Raw genomic sequence first — 18,513 nt, 5'->3', positions numbered from 1 at the left:
GTCATGTGGGAACGGTTGACTTGATATTCAAGTCAGATCTTGGCTCGAGATCTAAGCGTTTGTTATTAAATATTTTAGCATTTCCTTGTTCTTTTATCATTTTAATTTCACTACTCTCTAGCTGGCCTTTGTTGGGACTTGCGCCAATGTTCACTCTACTTAAAATTTCGAAGCCCTATCACGTGCCGACCACTTATTATCACGTATCTATATATATAGTTTGCCCCGGGGACATGTTATCATAGATTACGGATTCGAATTTTGATAAAGTCTTAAAAAATAATAATTTCTGGTACTCATCGTCAACGACTTACATCTTTTAAATCGATATTTTTTATATCCTTTTAATATGTGACTTTCAATTCGACTTAATGAAAAAAACTTAGTTATTATTGTTATTATTTTCTTTTAATATAAGACTTTCACAAATAAAAAAAATACCATTACTCTTATAGTCTGAATTTTTATGTAAACATCAAATTATTTTTGACCTACTTTGAGTCTCTCGTTAAATATCCAATTACTTTTGACCTGCTCTGAATCTTTTTGCAAACATTCAGTCCCCCCGACCTGTTCAAGACCTTCCTACAAGAATTTGCATATGGTCACTCTTAACTTGCTCCAAGTGTCCTCGCGAGTATCCGATCACTTTGATCTGTTTGGGATCTTTCTGTAAGCATTCGATCATCCTGATTTACTCCGAACTTCTCTATGAACTTTCAGTAACCTTGACCTGCTCCGAGATTCTGTGTGAACATTCAGTTAACTTGACCTGCTCTGAGATTCTCTGTGAACATTCAGTTAACTTGACCTGCTCTCGATCTTCTCGTGAACATCTGGTCACTCTGACTTATTTCGGACCTCCCCACGAGCATTCAAACATCCTTGACCTACTCCAAGCCTTCCCGTGAGCATCCGATTACCCTGACATGCTCTGAATCTTCCTATGAGTATTCGATCACTCTGACATATTTCAGACCTCTCCACAAGCATCTAATTACCTTAATCTGTTCTGAGTCATCCCGTGAATATTCAGTCATCCTAACCTATTCCGGACCTTCCCGCGAGCATCCGGTCACTCTAATTTATTTTGGACCTTCTCACAAAGATCTAGTCACCCTAATTTATTTTGGACCTTCTCTTAACTTCATTTGAGACCATCTATCGGATTTAATCTGGACCATAATTCTAATATTATTTATTATATTCAAAATATATATATATATATATATATATAAAAGAGAGAGAGATAATACGAAATTATGTCTTATGTCAAGATATTTTATATAATTTTAAATTCATGATATTTTTAGTATCTTTTCACTATAACACTTAAATTGTATTCCAATAAAAATACATATTAAGTAAAGATGTGTGTGTGAGAGAGATAATACGAAATTATGTCTTATGTCAAGATATTTTATATAATTTTAAATTCATGATTTTTTTAGTATCTTTTCACTGTAACACTTAAATTGTATTCCAATAAAAATACATATTAAGTAAAGAAAAAAAATCGGGGAAGGAAAAATAAACAAAATCAAAATCCGGTCGCTTTGTCTATTCTCTGGCCTTCGCTTCTGCTTAAGTCACTCGACGTCGGCGACGTGCCTAAAGAGGCAGATCGAGAGCGTGATGAGGCAGCGCAGGGCGATCCTCGTCGGGTTCGCCGTCGCCCTCTTCTTCGGCGTCTCCGTCTACGCCCGTCTTTGGGCGATTGATCGCCGAGAAGACGATGCTTCTTCCTCCGTTGAAAACCTCGATTCTCTTCGGTAAGGAAACCTACTCCTCACTCGGTAGCTTCTCTTGTTTTTTTCTCTTCACTTGATCTTGATCTTGATCTTGATCTGGATGCCTCGAGCTTCAGGCTTATTTTCGACTTCCTCGCTTCCTTTTCAATTCCTAAGCTGCGGTTGTTAGGGTTCAATCGAATTACTTGTTTCCTGGAAGTGGCTGCATCCAGTTTGAGTCAATTTGTGTTCTCATGTGACAATGTTAACATAAATCATACTACATACATTTGGAGATGGTCATAGTGCAAACTCTTTGAATTTGCATTTCTCCTATCCCATTTCCATCCCTGCTTGCCAATTTAATGTAGGCAAATTTTTGTGTGCGCTTTAGTTCGAATGGCTTCAATAGGCCGGCAATTTATGAAGTGAATTTTAGCTTCGAAATACTGAGGAGCGATCAATTTATGGTTTTTTAAATGCCATCAAATCTGGAGCCTAAAGTTCACGATAAATTATAGGATAGCATTGGATGGATGGATCTTCGTCAATCCCAATTCTCCTCAATATCCATACATGGTTGTTGCTTTGGTATATTTGTTACAGCTGACGATCAATGCGCACTCCCAGAAAAGCAGTGTACATTGATTTTGAAAGGATATCCTACTCAGATCTAATACGAATCCGACACAGATGTGTCTTTGATGTGGTTATTTTTAAAAGTTTTTACTTGTAATCAATTGACATATTAGCAGTCCATGATTAGCTTCCAACATGGGTAGATGAACAATCAAAGTACACATTATATTGAGGTTTGTTTGCTACTTTTTCTACATTAATGGAAACATATCCTATCTCAGTGCCTCTCCCTCACTGTAGAACTGTTGGTGTTTGTTATCTAGGTGTATTCATTTATTTGCATAGTTGGATACTTGTCTTAATCCTCCTTTCAATGATTTCTTCTGAATCCTATCAGAAAGAAGAATGGTGGTAGGCTATTATTCTGTTCATAAATATCATTTTGTTACATGTAATTTACCTCACTATCAGTTCAACCTCCAAGTTGAATGATTGTCTGTCTGGGTATTTCCATTGTTATATATGATCGCTGTGTATTGACATTTTATTTTAATTTTTTTTAGTACTATTGTAGTACACCAACACACCCCTAGGCTTGATTTTCCTTTTTTTTCTTAGAATGTATGACTGAAACTCTTCATCAAGATTGAAATGATTGGGATTCATGAGATACGAATGGTTTGGCTACAAAAATTTGAATTATTATTTATTCTTTAATGTCCTTAAAGATATATTGTTTAATGTAGTTGGTACTCTATAATTTAGAATGTATCAAGACTCCATTGTTAACCAACCCCAAAAGTTGGGACTCATGGCTTATGTTGTTATTGCTATTATGCATTGCTCTTGTTTTGAGATCCTAAGAAAAAATGTGTGCTTAATTGATTCCTATGTTGCTTATTTGTCATTTGGTTTCATGGCCACTCTCAGGAGGCAATTTGAACGTGCTAATCTGGAAGCAATGGATGAATCTGCAGAATGGAGAATGAAATATGATGAAGAGGTTGAGAGGAATAGGCAGATTCAAGATGAGCTTCTAAAGGTATGTCTTATTTGACCTCTGGATCTTTCCTGACATCTTTTGATTTCTGAATTACATGAAATTCTGATAATTACACTACATTGTGCTAGTGAATAAATCATTCCAAGGTCAAATTTTCTTCCTATTGAGATAACATGGAAACAATTGAGAATAGTGTGATTCTAGCCTATTTTTCAAGTGATAACGTAGCTTTAGTTTATATCATAAGAATCCAGTAATTTGATAACCAGTCTAATGTAGAGGCTACAGAAATTTTGTTAAGCTTATCCTGTATTGATATTTGGATGCTAAGGTGGCTTAAGATAAATCACAATTTGGCAAACTTGTTCATCACAGAGTTTGTTAGTTCCTAATCCTACCACTTTGAATATTACTCACAATGAACGGGCCTTTCTTTTGATCATAACACCTAACAACATAAAATTGTAGTGAGTGATATTAACATGTAGAAAAAAATAAGCCAGATAGCCTTTCTTTTCATCATTTTATATACAGAAACTAACAATAAAAATCCTAGTGAGTGATATTAACATGGTGCAAGCTACAAAATGAACTTGGTAAGACCAATGAGTTAGGAATAATAGCCACCATAGGAAAAATGTTATATAAGTCTACCAGTTTTCTAGAATGCCAACATTTATCCATGAAGAGTTTGGAAGATTACAGCCGACTTCCTGTTATTTGCTATATGGGAACATTGGAGATCTTCAGTGCTGAAACCACTATATGACATTGTCATAATTCAGAGAGCTACAAATCTGCTGAAGTTCCATGAATATATTTGTGAAACCTCAAGGAAGCTCAATCCAGCATTGATTGGTTGACCATTTACTTGAACTTCTATGAAGGACCCATTCAATATGGTTATATTTTTAATGATTTTCCCTTCATATGTGAATGTGCATATTGGAGACTCGTCTATACTCCACATGTGGTTTGATGGGATCCCACGTAACATGTTAAAGTTGTTTATTGTTCCAAAAGCTGAGTTGTTTGAAAAGAAATTAATCTTGTTAATGTTTTTAGTAACATTAACTTGAGCTGGAATATTTTCATAATATGTGGATACCGTGTCAGCTAGTACCGCCTTGTTTCGTAGCATAATCATGAAATCAGGCTGTTCATGTTTCCCCTGTGTATGATTTTAAGATGATTATTTTATATTGTTTATACTGGCTTAATTAATAGTCTAACAAACTTATAATTCATAGGTTAAGACATCTCTGTCTGGTGCCATTAGGAGGTCTGAAACACTGCAAAAGGTATTGATGATCAACATAACCCTTTGACCTAGTCTGATCTCTGCTATCTTCTGCGCATATTGCTCAACTCTATGCCTTGTCACAGGAAAAAGTTAGTCTGCAGAAGCAGATCGAGTCAATGAAACAACAGAAGCTGCATTGCAACTGCAATCAATCAACAACCGAGCTCAGGTAAAGATATCTTATGATACACCTTAACTCCCCCAGTCTTGCCCTTGTATCGAATTAACACTTTTTTTTTTGTTTGTTTATGCTATTCCATTTTGCTGGATTATATAATTGATTTTGTCCAATCACACGGCGAACTCAGATAAATTTTATCCATTTCTACTTGCTAACCCAAATACTATTCATATGTTTAAGCTCATTTGTTTATAAAAATATTTATAACTAATGAATAAACTCTTGTCGAAGTTTTACATTTTGTTTCATATTTGTTGATTGTAAAATTTGAAGTTCAATATCAAGCTCCATGGAGAACTGTTATCTCATATGTTGGCCAAAATTTGGTTGAATGAATGAAATTTGTGCTATTTATTATTATTGAAATGTCGTTGGAACTTCAAAATTCCGAAGTACATACAAATTCATTTGTATCGTAATGAATAAACAAATTGCATTATGCTAAGTTTTTGAATGGACAAATTATTTGTTTCGTTTATGAACATATTGGTTAATTTATCTTAATAAGCCAAAAATACAGTAAAAATGCATATTATATTTATTAGAGTTTGCCTTTTTTAACTTTTTGTCATTTTATTTGCGACCACAAACATGAATATTGGACTTTTATCAAATGGCATCGCACTTTTAAGGGAGTAATGGTCTTTTAATATTGGGTGAAGTCCCTTGTGATTTACCTTTTTTTTTTTAGATCGCATGGGACAGTCCTGAAGGGGTCTCAGGATGTAGTTCAAATCTCCTGTCCCCAAATTTCTCTGTCCCCGTGTCTCCTGTCGATCGGACGGATCAGATTATATTTCATGACATCATGACATCTTTAAGATGTGTGCAGTATCTTCATGATGTGCAAGGCATCCTTGAGATGTAATCTGGTCCGTCCGGTCGGCAAGGAGACACAGGGATAAAGAAATTTGGGGACAGAGGATTTGAACTCCTCAGGATGAGGCTTGATAGAACTTAGAGAATTGATTCATGAATAGTGGAGACTTAAAATGACTTGTCCAAGGAATGATGTTGAACTATCACCCTCGAGCTATGATGCAATGGTAAAACACTTCCCGTATTAATTAGGCATTCACGAATTGATTTTCAGCTATGACGCACCGTGAAATTAATTTTCTCTAGTAAGAAGATAATCCTCCTTCTCGATTTATTTAATAGTTAGTGGTAAATTTTTGTGGGGTTAGGTTAATTTCCTTCGGGATTAAAAAAATGAACTATCACATCATCATTTCGGTAACTATCTTAAAGGTTGTAAGAACGTGATAAATTTCTGACTCGAGATGCGATTTGCTAGGATTAACGATAGCTTGGTTAATATATTATGGTGGATTACAATCTTCGAACAGATTTGGTCCTATTATTTTGCTCTTAATTCTCGAAGAAAATTAGGCGATTCTCAATTGGATTGAATCACTATCAGGTTAGTGCTCATTATTGTTTGGCTGATACCCAAATTGCAAATGCTAGCAACAAAGGAATATGATGGAAGGTAGGCAAAAGCCACTACTATAATCTGGCAATTAGTTGAATCACATGTAAATATATATTAAATTTATTTGATAGGCGAATTAGAAGGGAAGTTCGTCTTTCTCCGGAGTTAATCGGGTAAAGTTTGTATATCTGGATCGTTGAGAAGTTCCCACTAGAAAGAGAGATGAATTAAACTCATGGAATCTTCTAAATGTGTTGTTATAACTCGATTGCAACGCATTTATATTAGAACAGGGTTGTAATACTGATGAAAAATTAAAAAAGAATGCCCACACAAAAATGAAATGATATCACCATCTTAACATACCATTAAAAAGACAAAAACATAAGCTCCAAATAAATAGTGCCAAAGAAAGAATATACATATATGTAAGAGTAAGAGGTAATATTATTCATGTCAAATGGCTCAATATCATCATACGCTCATCCCAGTGTTCCTGTCAATCCGTCCTAGGATCAATACGGAGAAAGTAAATCACAGGTGACTATTAATCTTTTGAATAATGACTACCACATAAGGAATATAGTTATCTCAACTTTATCGAAATTCGAATTTCAGATCTCGTGATGATAATATTTCATGTACTAGTTACTGTCTTACGGGGATAGAATATATGTACATATTGTGCAAAAAAGGTGGATCCCGCCGTCCAGCGGCCCCCTAGGCCTGGCCCCACAGGGATCCTAGAGGAGGTAAATCAGCGGTGAATGCTGGCCCGGGTAAAGCGTGGTGTCTCCGGAATTTAACACAGTCGGCCCAGATTATTCATCCAGTGTGCGTCCGTGGACCTTCGACCCTACGACTTATTGTGCAAAGATGTCACGCCTTAACCGGTTGATCCAGCCCGCGGGGGCTGGAATATATGTACATATGCAACCACGTGTGGAGGTGTGCATAAAGTAAAATAAAAAAATAAGAAAGAAAAAAAAAATGTGAGAGAGACTACCCATAAAGCCAGTGGTGCATCTCCATCAGTGTAGTTAGATCTCCATCATTTTCACTGTCAATCAAGCTGCCAACTTAATAAGTTCACTAATTTGTTGGCAACTTGGTGACTAATTCAATTTCAACACCTTCACTAATTTTGTTTCGACCATCCATTTTCCCTCTAAACTTCCACAGTTGCATCGATCGATTCCTATCAATTTTAAACCTTGCTTTTCAACGAGATTCAATTCTTCAACTACATAGAAGAGACTTTGGTTTGAGCTATAAATTATACCATAAATGAGCAAAAAATGAAGGATGAAAATGACTAAATGATTTTCAAACTCAACCTAACTTAGTGTGACTGAGTGAGGTCACAAAATACCTACCTTTGTATTTTTCTTGGAATTATATTTGTTGAATACTATTTAAATCACATGAAAAAAAATGAAAAAGTGTGGGGAGGAATTTGAATAAAAAAACATAATTGGAAAGAAAAAAATAGGTAGAAGTTGTCAGCCTGAAATATTATTATATATACTTGTCAATTATCTAATATTTACCAAATCTTTTGTTTTTTTCAATCTACATGAAAAAAAGATGGACTAAATGAAAAGAAGCAATGATTTTGTTAGAATAACACTAGCATATTTTGATTATTTAAATTTTTACCCTTTAATAATTAATCAAAGGGTTAATTTAAAATTGTGGAATTCTCAGAAGGGTATTTAACTTTTAGATTTTAAAGAATCTATTTATTTTTTTATTTTACCATTTCCGTGAAGACTGTAGTGATTTTTATAATATAAGATTATAATGGTACTATGATAATTAATGGAAAGGATAAATTAAGAAATAAGAATGAACACATTCGAAAGTTAAATGTACTTTTTAAAGAACTCCCTAATGTTAAGTGCTACCTTCCTCGGTCAATTATGTTTAAAACTCTACGGCAAATTGGTAAGCTCGCATTAAAGTAATGCAAGTGTGCTCCCGAGGTATATTATAGAGAATTTTTTTTTTCATGTGGGATGATAATTTTAAGGATATTCTTTATTTAAATGGGTCTTTGTAAATATTTTTAAATTTATTTTGATTAATTAATTAAAAAATTTTATGAAACTAGATCGGATGATTATAAAAAAAAAACACAGCACGTGCTTTACTAATTCATTCCCACTTTACCTCCCCAATACCATTACTACCCCGCAAAATGCAATGTGCAACTGTACCGGGACCTACGGTAGTTAATCGACAACGAAGCGGGTAATGAAAGGCTACACTTTGTAAAATCACGTGGCCCGGGCAAAATAAAAAATGACATCCTTTATTATAATTTTTCATTATTTTTTTTTTAAATATCAAAACTTCGTACTTTTTATTAAAAAAATATATATTTATTCTCGTGTTTGTTGCTATGACCATAATTGATATATCGCGTTAAAATAAATCAATTTTTTTAATCTAATGCAATTGAAATTGCTATCAATATATTAAAAAAATATTATATATATACTTTTCCTCAAAGGGATAGAAAATAAAGGAAACGGAGTGAAATGGAAGGAATGGGGTGGTAGGAGTGGAATCCAAGTTAATTAATTGAATGAGGTGGTGGAGGAACCATTATCATTTCAATTCAAGGAACCCTAAACCACCATCGGTTGTGAAGTCGCTTTACCCCCCTTTTGTTTCTCCCTTTCCACTTCAAAACCCTAACTTATTCATTTTATTTCTTTTAGGTTAAGTTCATTTCAAAGCCATTCCAACTTGAAAATTTGTCTAAATATGACCCTACATAATTCTTAAATTTTCATATATTTTATTGAACTCTTTGTTTTGTCGATCATATTCTAAATCGAGCGAGATAAAAAGTATTAACGAATCATGTCTAACATTATATAGTCTCCTTCACATTGACCTCACACTTCAAAATTATTGAATTTAAATTATAATTCCTTTACTTAATTAAATCAAATTAAAGTAATCATCTTGTTCAAATTAAGCTACTTGATATCTATATTTTTATTTATTTATCTATTGATCAAATTTGCATATAAAGAAATATATTTCCTTTATAAGTCGATAATCTTCCTGATGTGTTTTCGTAACTAATACTTAGACTCTGATATCAATTATTATGATTGAAGAAATTTAGATATTTTTACAATTATATAATATTGTCCACTTTGAATTTAAGTTCTCATTATTTTATTTTTAAATTTTATTTAGAAAGTCTCATACCAATGGAGATATCTTCTTTTATAATCTTTCTCATGTCTTTACATGGACGGTCGAGAAGCTATATTGACTTGATAATTCATAGTCTTAAATTTATGAAAACTTTATTTTATATTTTTGAGGAAAAGAATGACTAAGACATCTAAAGATTATAAGCTAATTATTTCAAAATTTATATTATTCTAAAATTATTATCACTAAATCCAATCCAATGAATATCAAAATGTATACTATTATTTCTTAGTATGGTTTAATTTAATTAAGTTTAATATAAAGAAGTTGTGGAATAATGATCAATGTGAAATGTCTACTGGGCGAATTTTGCCTCTACCGGTATTCGGCACGCATAGGTTGTGCTTACACATGAGTTAACATGGTTTAGTGCAAATCCAAGGTCGCATAAAAATGAGTCTTTCCTCATATATTTGTTCATATCCTTAATGCATGTGAATCAATATAAACCAATCATCATGCCATGAAACTCTCAATATGGAACTAAAGTCTTATTCACAATGGAGTCTCTTTTCTCCATTCACTTATATTCAACAATTAATTCATCTAGACTTTTATTGGTTTCACTAGCTAGAATATTTAGATTTGTTTGGTTTAGTTCGAATTGGTTAGGTTTAATTAATTCATGTCCATCTCTAAGCTCGGTCCATTCTTATTGTTCATCGCCCCCTATCATTGTCATCCAATGCCCCAAAGGAGTTACGCGCCTTAGCCTTGGATCTTACTTTATCTTCCTTCGCCATCCATGCCATCTCAAGGTTCATTGACGAAAACATGCTCCTCAAAATGTAATTTGTTACGAAAGAAGTGAAACTAAAAAGTTTAAGGTTTTCTACTGATCTACCAAGTAAAAATTTAGGAAACTAGATATATTTTTGAGTGCATCCTTTAACTCTTTATTATGGACGATGCCCTCGATATTGTTAAAATACTTTCCTTAGTTATTGTTCTTCACTCACTCTTCAATGATATCGGTCGCTTAGCTTTGCTAGTTGGGCGAAGTGTAGCGTTGCACTTCTCGTAGCACTTGAAGCACTTGCACCCCTAATTTGATGTGTGTTGCCATAGGCCCATAACCACTCTCACAAAGATGAAATTCGATGCTGTTTACCTATGATCAAGACCTATTATTATTTTTATTATCGAACTAATCAACAATCTAAGTTCAATCTTTTACATGAGGAACTAGTGAGCGAGACGACACTATCCTTAGCCATAAAGGGCCAAAGATAAAAGTGTGCGAAGTGTCTTAGAGTTGGCACGAAATTAAGGCTCTTTGCATAGGCAACTCAGAATGGCCAAAATCAATTTTCAACGTTTTCTATTATTGTTCTAGTAGAGAAGAGAGGCGTCGGGCATGGGCATGGCGTGGTAGTAAGAGGCAAGACTCGTTCCCATACAATTTCTTTAAGTTTTAATTAGACAAGATTATTCTTTATTCAGAACGAACAAGAATAATAAAATGAAACCTATCAATTTTAAGTACAAGAAGAGGCGCATATATACCAGAAATCAGTGGCCGGTCACGTTCAGAATTAAATGAAAAATTAAATAGAACTTTTTTAAAAAAAAAATTGGATTGTTTTTTTTTAAAAAAAAAAAAGTGAAAAAAAAGAAGAAATTCACACCGACAGTGTGACTTCATCTGTAAATGAATGCTTTAATTGCCTAAAGATCTGCACAATGCGGCCTGAGTGGTGACCCACTCACCTATCTATCGATTTATTTATTTATTTATTTTTCTTCTTTTTCCTCAAATAAAATTAATTTACTCGATAGCTTCTCCTCCTTTACTTTGCTTTGCTTGGCCTCACGGCAAAGCCCCAAACGATTGAAAATAAAGCAACATCAAATACAAGAAAAGAAAAGAAAAACAAAAAAAAAAAAAAAAAAAAAAAATCTTATTTTCACTTAGAACCATATAGAAGTCCAATCTTATTTGGATGCTTATTAAATTTGATAATATAAACTAATTTATTTATTTTGATTTATTTAATTGGTTGATTAAGAAATATTATTTACAGATTTTGTTTACAAATATTGTTCATGAGCTTTGTATATAAATATAATATTATTCATGAATCAAATTATTTAAATTAATTCATTTAATTAATTTTATGTGTATTGAACGAATATAAAAAACTCTTATTAAATTAAACATCAAACTAATTCACAAAAATTTAATATAGTCAAATACTTGTATTAGAGAGTCCTAAAACAAACATAGCCGCGACTAGATCAAGGGAGGTTAGGGGAGGACAGTTTGGTTGCATTAGGGCTCACCAGCCCTGTGGGCCCCTTCGCAAGTTAGCTTGCGTTCCACCAACAAATAACAATGACTTGCCATGTGAGGTTGAGGTTGGGAGGTGAAGCTCTGCATAGCATAATGGTGGTGGTGGTGGTGGTGGTGGTGGTATAATGGTGGTGGTGTTGTGGAGCCATCACCGCTCTCACGTTTTCCTTCTCTTCCTCCCTTTTTAATCTCCTCTTTCTCCCCGCCGCGACTTTCCATTTCCCGTCTTCTCCGTGATCGAGCTTCTCTGTTTCTTGCTGCGCGCCTCCACTTCGTTTACGGTTCCACTCCGCCGGAAGAAGCTTCTCGGGTCGGTGAGGACGTCGACACTGTTGCACAATTTTATCTTATGCTTTTTTGTCATTTCAAAATTCGATCTTGATCTCTGCCGACGTTAATGGCGGGTGTTGACGGCGTGGTGTGTTTGCAGGGAGGGGAGGAGATGGAGGATGGGGTGGGCCACCTGTTCGACCACATCGAGGACTTGCTTGACTTCCCCGGCGACGAGGACGGGTTTGGGATGGTGCCGGAGCCGATTCTTCTACCTTCGCTGCCGGTTCGCGGCGCCGACGAGGTTTTAGGCGGAGAGGGAGGCAAGAAGGCTGACGGCGAGTTCAGCGTGGAGGAGGGCGAGCTCAATCCGGTAAAGTTTCGGTTTTGGCGGAGTATTTGATTTTATTCGGCGAAATTTGGGCGGAAATTTGTTGGGAATTGGGCTTTGATTTGAGAAATTGTTGTAATGTTAGTGCGATGAGCTTGACATCGAGCAGCTAGAATGGATGTCCAAATTCCTCGAAGATTCTGATTCGTTCTCGATCGGCCTTACGGCCGCCGGGGGAGGGGGCGCCGCCGCCGCCGAGAAAAGTGTCGGTGAGCGTTGTTGCTTTCGTACCTCGAGTCCGGTCTCTGTTCTCGAAGCGAACACAAATGGGGGCGGCGGCGTAAGCAGCGATTCCAGCATCACCACCTCGTCCTCTTCCTCCTCCTCGACCCCTGCTTGCTACTTCCTCGGCTGCAAGAAGGAGGAGAAGGCGGTTCCGCCGCCGCGTCTCAGCCCGCCGGAACCTCCGGCGGTCCCGGCCGTCCCCGGCCGCGCACGTAGCAAGCGCGCGCGCCCGGCCATCTTCTCGCCCCAAATCCTCGTCGTCATCCCCAGCCTCCCTCCGCCCGCCGACGCGGTCAACGCCGCCACATCAGACCCGGAGAGCTTCGGCGAATCCTCGTCCCCCGCGCCGCCACCGCCTCTCGAGAAAAAGAGCAAGAAGAAGAAGATGAACCCCTACGCCGACGAGTCGGACTCGCCGCCGCCGGTGCGGAAGTGCGCGCACTGCCAAATCCAGAAGACCCCCCAGTGGCGAGCGGGGCCGATGGGGCCCAAAACACTCTGCAACGCCTGCGGCGTCCGTTATAAGTCCGGCCGGCTTTTCCCGGAGTACCGCCCCGCCGCCAGCCCCACCTTCGTCCCCTCCGTCCACTCCAACTCCCACAAGAAGGTCGTAGAGATGCGCATCAAGGCCAACCAGAATGCCGCCGAAGTCGACGGGTGCGACCTCCTCGACTACATCCGGCGCCGGCGCGACTGAATACGACCGGCAATCCACCAAGAAACTCTCCCTCTTCCTCGCTCCAAGTTTGCTCTGTTTTCTCAATTCAATTTTTCATAAACCCCCTCCAAGTTTTGTACAGAGGAAGTTTGAATGGTTAACAAGAGGTAGCAGAACCCTAGACGATGACATTATGCATGGAGAGACAACTAGTTGCTATAATTGTTTTAGTTTAGAAGCAAGTAAAAGGAGGGGGAAACTTGTGGTTTGGTGTATTGAATTCTTTTTACAGTTATTTTTGGAGGAGTCATTTTTATTATTATTATTTTGAATTTTCGGAGTTCTTTATGAAAACAATTGCTATTCACTATTGCCATGATCGGAAAGAATCCTCCAAAGTTTGTATCTCTGCCATCAGGGACACATTTCTTGGCTTTATTAAAGTTGATTAATTGATAATTTTATCCTAAAAACATGAACATGTTGGATCGTCAAAGAAGGAGAGGGGTGAATCTTGTAGCTTTAATTTTTTATTATCATTTTTTTAAACACTTAAAGTATGCAACGAAATAAAGTTTTAAGACCTAGACGATTTCTATTTTAAAGTCCGCGATCGTCAATTGCTTTTATTGAACAATTCATTAAATGATAAATTAATATTACAAATAAGAGTACAATGTGCAAGTAAAAGTAAAGTATATCAACAACTATGAATCTAAGAAATAGTGTAGGTTATAGGAAGTCTCTCGGCGTCGTAGTAGTTGCAGCTTGCACGAGTAAAGAAAGAACGTAGTAGTAAATTGAAAAGTAGGAAGTTATGTCTAGATCAGAGCTCGAGGGCTTCTTTTATATGTTTCTTCCCATCGACTGATAAAAGGTTATGTCGACTGAACTGATTTATCGACTGATCACTCTATTTGTTGACTAATCCAAAGTTCCTTCCTTGTTTGCATTAATCTGATCCATTCGATAGTGGAAATCTTATTATTCCATCAACGAATCAAGATTAATCCTGTCCGAGAGTCGAGGCGGTGGGCGCTGGGGACGTGACACTCATGTTGACTAGATGTAGACTTCGAACGTTTGGGACCTACCACCATAAAGCGTCAGTGCCAAGCCAGGGAAGGGTTCTCCGACGTTGACCCTCCGACGCTCAAGTCAAATCTCCGACGGAAGTAGTAATGAAGCGAAGCGAAGAGAAACGAAAGTGGCGAAGAAACAGTAGCTACAGTAGAATAGAACATACCTCCGTCGAAGCTTGGGGTCCCTTATATAGGGCTCCCGGGAATGCGTGTGTACGCTTCTCGAGGTGTGCAAGTATCTCAAAGATTTCCCTGACAAGACATGCCAAGAAAGTGTCCCTGACACCATATCTCAACAGCCCGAGCATATCCTGACAAGACAGTGGAAGCTTCCGTCGTACGATTCTTTGCCTGACCACGCCGCCCACTATGCTGTTTGTCGGTGGCATGAGTCCCTAAGAAGATAGCGGCCGATCCTCATTTTGTCGGTTGCTGGACCGAGCAGGATGGTTGCTCGGCAAGCCTTCATTAGGCTACCTGCCGTTCTGCCCTTCGGTCGAGCGGTGTATTCGCTCGACCCACTCCCACTGTTCGCGCCGAGCGAGCTGCCCGCTTGGCCTATACTCTGCTGGTACATGGGTTCTCTAAGCGTCGGAAGCTCGGTTCGATGACCAAGCTATGATATTATTAGGTCAGGTCTTCCGATCGGGAAAGTGGGTTGCCCCGAGCGAACGATCGAGCAAGTGGGTTGCCCCGAGCCGACGATGGTATGAAGACATTGACTGCTTTGACTTTGACCTTCCATGTGGTCAGGACTTCTTGCGGGGCGGGGGCCCCACCTTATCACCGGATCACGTGTCTTCGCCGCAAGTCTAGTTGAAAGAGGCTACAAGTCCGACTGACTAGACAGTTGGGTCTGGAGATCGGCAGGCCGATCAACCATAATATTAATTAGCTTCAAGTGTCGGCCGACCCGAGAGCTGATCCTTGAGGTCGATCGGCGCTTCACGTGTTTGCACTTGGAGAATTCTTCATCCGCACCCCTAGGTCAAGAGCAGTTAAAGCTGGCGTCATCCAAATCTCCTCAGAATTCATGCAAATCACCTCATTAAAGCCGAGCACGCGCCCACGCATGATAATGATGCCCCTTAAATGCCGCCCTATGGGAGCGTGCCACGTGTCGCTGTCGCAGTCGACGCACGTTCGAGGTGACAACTACTGATGTGACGCTTGGCGGTTTGAATTCAATGGTCGGATTTGTGCTTCGGTCGCCAAGACCTAGATCCGATGGCTCCGGTCGGCCGAGTCCTATCTTTATAAAGTCGCGGCACCGCCTCCTTTTCACTTTGCGTCTTCTTCCTCGAGAGTTGCCGACAACTCTATGCCCAGTGCTCCGGCGACTCCCCGTCTTCTCCCGCGGTGACTCCTCCTTTCTGTAAGCCTCCTCGAACTTCCCTGTTGGTCTTTTGCAGTCCCATCCTTCTTGTCCCACGCCTCGGTTTGGCGTCTGCTGTGTTTTTCCGTCAACTCTTTTTTGTCGACGTCTCTGTCCTTCCCTCTTTTCCGACAATGGCCAGTTCGCCACCGGCGGACCCTGCTCACGGACTCTGGTATACCACAATGGAGACCAGGTTCAATGTCGGTGACGCTGCGAGCCTCGTAATGCCTTTGACATTCCTTTCGACCATGAAATAATTTTGGCCTCTCCATCCGATTGATTGAACGACCCGCCGGATGGCACAATCTGTCTGTTCAGAGACCCGTTTATAGTCGGCCTCCAGTTTCCCATCCACCCATTTATACTCGAAGTTTGCGATTACTTCCGTGTCCCCCTCCCACAGCTTGTCCCTAACTCCTTTTACCTTCTATGCGGTGTTGTCGTGCTGTTCCGGCTGCACGACATCCCCCTAACTCCTCGAGTCTTCCATTATTTTTATTATCCCAAGCAGTTCAAGCCTGGGACCTTCCTCTTTCAGTCTTGGATTGGCCTAGTATTTTTCTACAAAATGACTACTTCCAACAAACATTGGAAGGATCAGTATTTCTTCTATATGAGACTTCCCGAGCGGCCGGGCTTCTGGACAAAATGGCAGGTTAGACTACCCCCTCAGCCAGATCTGAAGAGATACAAGAGCAGACCGGATTATCTTCATGCCGTGAACATGCTATCTGGCCAAAGATATGAAATCCACAAGCTGCTATTGGAGGGTGTTTTGTATATCTTCGGGCTCAGTCTGATCGGCACGAGACTCCCGAGCAGCTTAGGTATGGCATTCCTCAGCTCTTTTCCTTTTTATCTAACTGATTTCATTTTTTCTTTTGCAGTTGACATCATGATGCGGGCACGAGCTACCGGTATGATGTAGCTTAAGGACATTGAGATTGAGGCAGTCGTTGTGAAAGAAATGGCGAGCTTTCGCCATCGGCTCGCACGAAGGTACGCTAGAGAGCGAGAGCGCGCTAGTTGTAGGTGAAGGCGCTGTTGATCGGACTACCTGCTTAGAATGGGCGAGTGACCTACGTCCTGGCGTGCCGCCCGCCGCTCGGACCGAAGGCTCGGATTCTGAGGGTGATAGCCTACCACTCAATAGGAGTAAGCTACGTCGAACAACCACACCGTCCCGTTCTGCCACTTCAGCAGTGTGGGTCCGGAGGAGGGGGTACCTCATCTCCCGTGGTCGTCTGTGAAACAGTAGAGGCCATTTCCTCCAACCAGACGCCCTCGCTTTCCGATCTGCCACCCAAGCCCATTGCGACAGAGCCGATCGCGTCCTTGCCTCTTTGTTGGAAGATTTTGCGGTCTGACATCCTCCTGGCTTCAGCCAGTCAGTCCTCTGGTCCCGCGGTGTCTGCTCAATCGAGCCCGAGCGGCCGCCGATCCGTGATGGCCATTCTTCACCTCCCAACGGAGGAGTACTTGGTGGCCGGTGATCAACCGCGAACTCCAGAACATCAGATACTCATCCGTGAGTCGCTCGCTAAGGTTTGGGAGGAGGCCAGAGCACGTGTCGCAACAATGCCTCCAGGGCTGCTCACCAATAGCCACTTGCAAATGTCCACCGAGGTATGTATACAATGATCAATTCATGGTTTTACCTCCGTTCGACATTTACATTCTTCAGTTCGACGGTAGTACTGGGTGGAGAGCGTGGCGATGTGCCAACGCCTGGCGCTTGTGGAGGATGAACTCAAGAAGCTCAAGATTTTTGGTGGAGCATCCTCATCCCAGGGGCCCTCGATTGCCGAACTGCAGGCCGAACTGGCCAATACCAATAAACTTCTGGAGGTTGAGCGGAAGACATCCACTAATCAGGCAATTATGCTGAGCCAGCTCGAGGCAAAGGTGAAGTTCTACGACCAGAAGATTGGGCTGGTCACAACAAGGAAGAACCGAGCCGTAGCTGACCTAGAGCTGAAGAATCAAGAGGCTCGGAATCTGGCCCAGAAGCTCAAGGATCTTGAGGAATGTATGGTTGCCGAATGGGAGAGCCGCTCGACTGAGGTAACTTCTCTTCGAGGGCAGCTGAAGCCACTTGAAGAAGCTTTGGACACCTCCCGCGCTGCTTTAAAGAAATATCAGGACAACGAGCCGAGCCGCTTTGAGGCAATGAAGTAGGAGTACCTCCGCTCAGAAAAATTCACGGACAAAGTTGTCCATCGTGTCGTTCAGTCTTTCGAACTAGTTGTTACCGGGACGGTCAATCAGTTGAAGGCGAACGGGCATCTCCCCGAGGCTCTAACGGACAGCGTCATCAACCGGCAGCAGTTGAACGACTCGATGCCCGACGAGGTTTTTGACTATCTTGAGTGAGGAGGGCTTTGTAAAAAATTATTTTGAAGTATGCATGTATACCCGCTGTTCGGCGGGGCTATCCTTTTGTGCAATGAACATTTACCTGTTCGGCGAAATTTTCCTATTCATGCCACTCCTTTTCTTTCGTCGGCTTTTGACCTTCCTAATTTGTGGTGATCATCCGTTTGTCTGGTCCCCTTTCGCTTCCAACGAAAGGTTTGGCTCTTGGGCTTTGGGTCACTGCTCGACCGTAGGTGGAGACCTGGTTTAACGTTGTCGCTCGACGATTTGATGAAGACTCAGGTTAAAGGTCGTCGTTCGATCGTCGGTGGAGACCTGGGTTTAACATCGCCACTCGACGATTTGATGAAGACTTGGGTTTAAGGTCGCCGC

At 40.0% G+C, this 18,513-nt stretch overlaps 2 protein-coding genes across 3 annotated transcripts; both read left to right on the top strand.

The window, feature by feature from the left end:
* The first annotated feature begins 1,543 nt into the window (after window positions 1–1,543).
* Window positions 1,544–5,104, top strand: LOC121973613. Its single transcript, XM_042525007.1, has 4 exons — window positions 1,544–1,772; window positions 3,240–3,351; window positions 4,563–4,613; window positions 4,699–5,104. The coding sequence occupies exons 1-4, from the start codon at window positions 1,636–1,638 to the stop codon at window positions 4,786–4,788; spliced, it is 390 nt and encodes a 129-aa protein (XP_042380941.1). The 5' UTR covers window positions 1,544–1,635; the 3' UTR covers window positions 4,789–5,104.
* A 6,709-nt stretch (window positions 5,105–11,813) lies between these two features.
* On the top strand, window positions 11,814–13,637 carry LOC121970880 (GATA transcription factor 8-like). Of its 2 annotated transcripts, none has more exons than XM_042521882.1 (3): window positions 11,814–12,071; window positions 12,192–12,404; window positions 12,508–13,637. In XM_042521882.1, the coding sequence occupies exons 2-3, from the start codon at window positions 12,204–12,206 to the stop codon at window positions 13,342–13,344; spliced, it is 1,038 nt and encodes a 345-aa protein (XP_042377816.1). In that variant the 5' UTR covers window positions 11,814–12,071; window positions 12,192–12,203; the 3' UTR covers window positions 13,345–13,637. The 2 variants fall into 2 exon arrangements, with proteins under 2 accessions (XP_042377816.1, XP_042377814.1); XM_042521880.1 differs by having other exon boundaries at window positions 11,815–12,075.
* Window positions 13,638–18,513: the final 4,876 nt, after the last annotated feature.

This window comes from Zingiber officinale, chromosome 4A (assembly GCF_018446385.1).
Source record: "Zingiber officinale cultivar Zhangliang chromosome 4A, Zo_v1.1, whole genome shotgun sequence".
Taxonomy (NCBI): Eukaryota; Viridiplantae; Streptophyta; class Magnoliopsida; order Zingiberales; family Zingiberaceae; genus Zingiber; species Zingiber officinale.
Note: the sequence above shows the minus strand (reverse complement) of the source record. Positions and strands in the feature narration are given on the sequence as shown.

Bases quoted from the DNA above. Each gene is read 5' to 3' on its own strand.
- LOC121973613 (XM_042525007.1), top strand. From the start codon at position 1,636: ATGAGGCAGCGCAGGGCGATCCTCGTCGGGTTCGCCGTCGCCCTCTTC. The intron at 1,773-3,239 runs GTAAGGAAACCT...GGCCACTCTCAG, and splicing joins GAAAACCTCGATTCTCTTCG to GAGGCAATTTGAACGTGCTA. The intron at 4,614-4,698 runs GTATTGATGATC...GCCTTGTCACAG, and splicing joins GGTCTGAAACACTGCAAAAG to GAAAAAGTTAGTCTGCAGAA.
- LOC121970880 (XM_042521882.1), top strand. From the start codon at position 12,204: ATGGAGGATGGGGTGGGCCACCTGTTCGACCACATCGAGGACTTGCTT. The intron at 12,405-12,507 runs GTAAAGTTTCGG...TTGTAATGTTAG, and splicing joins AGGAGGGCGAGCTCAATCCG to TGCGATGAGCTTGACATCGA.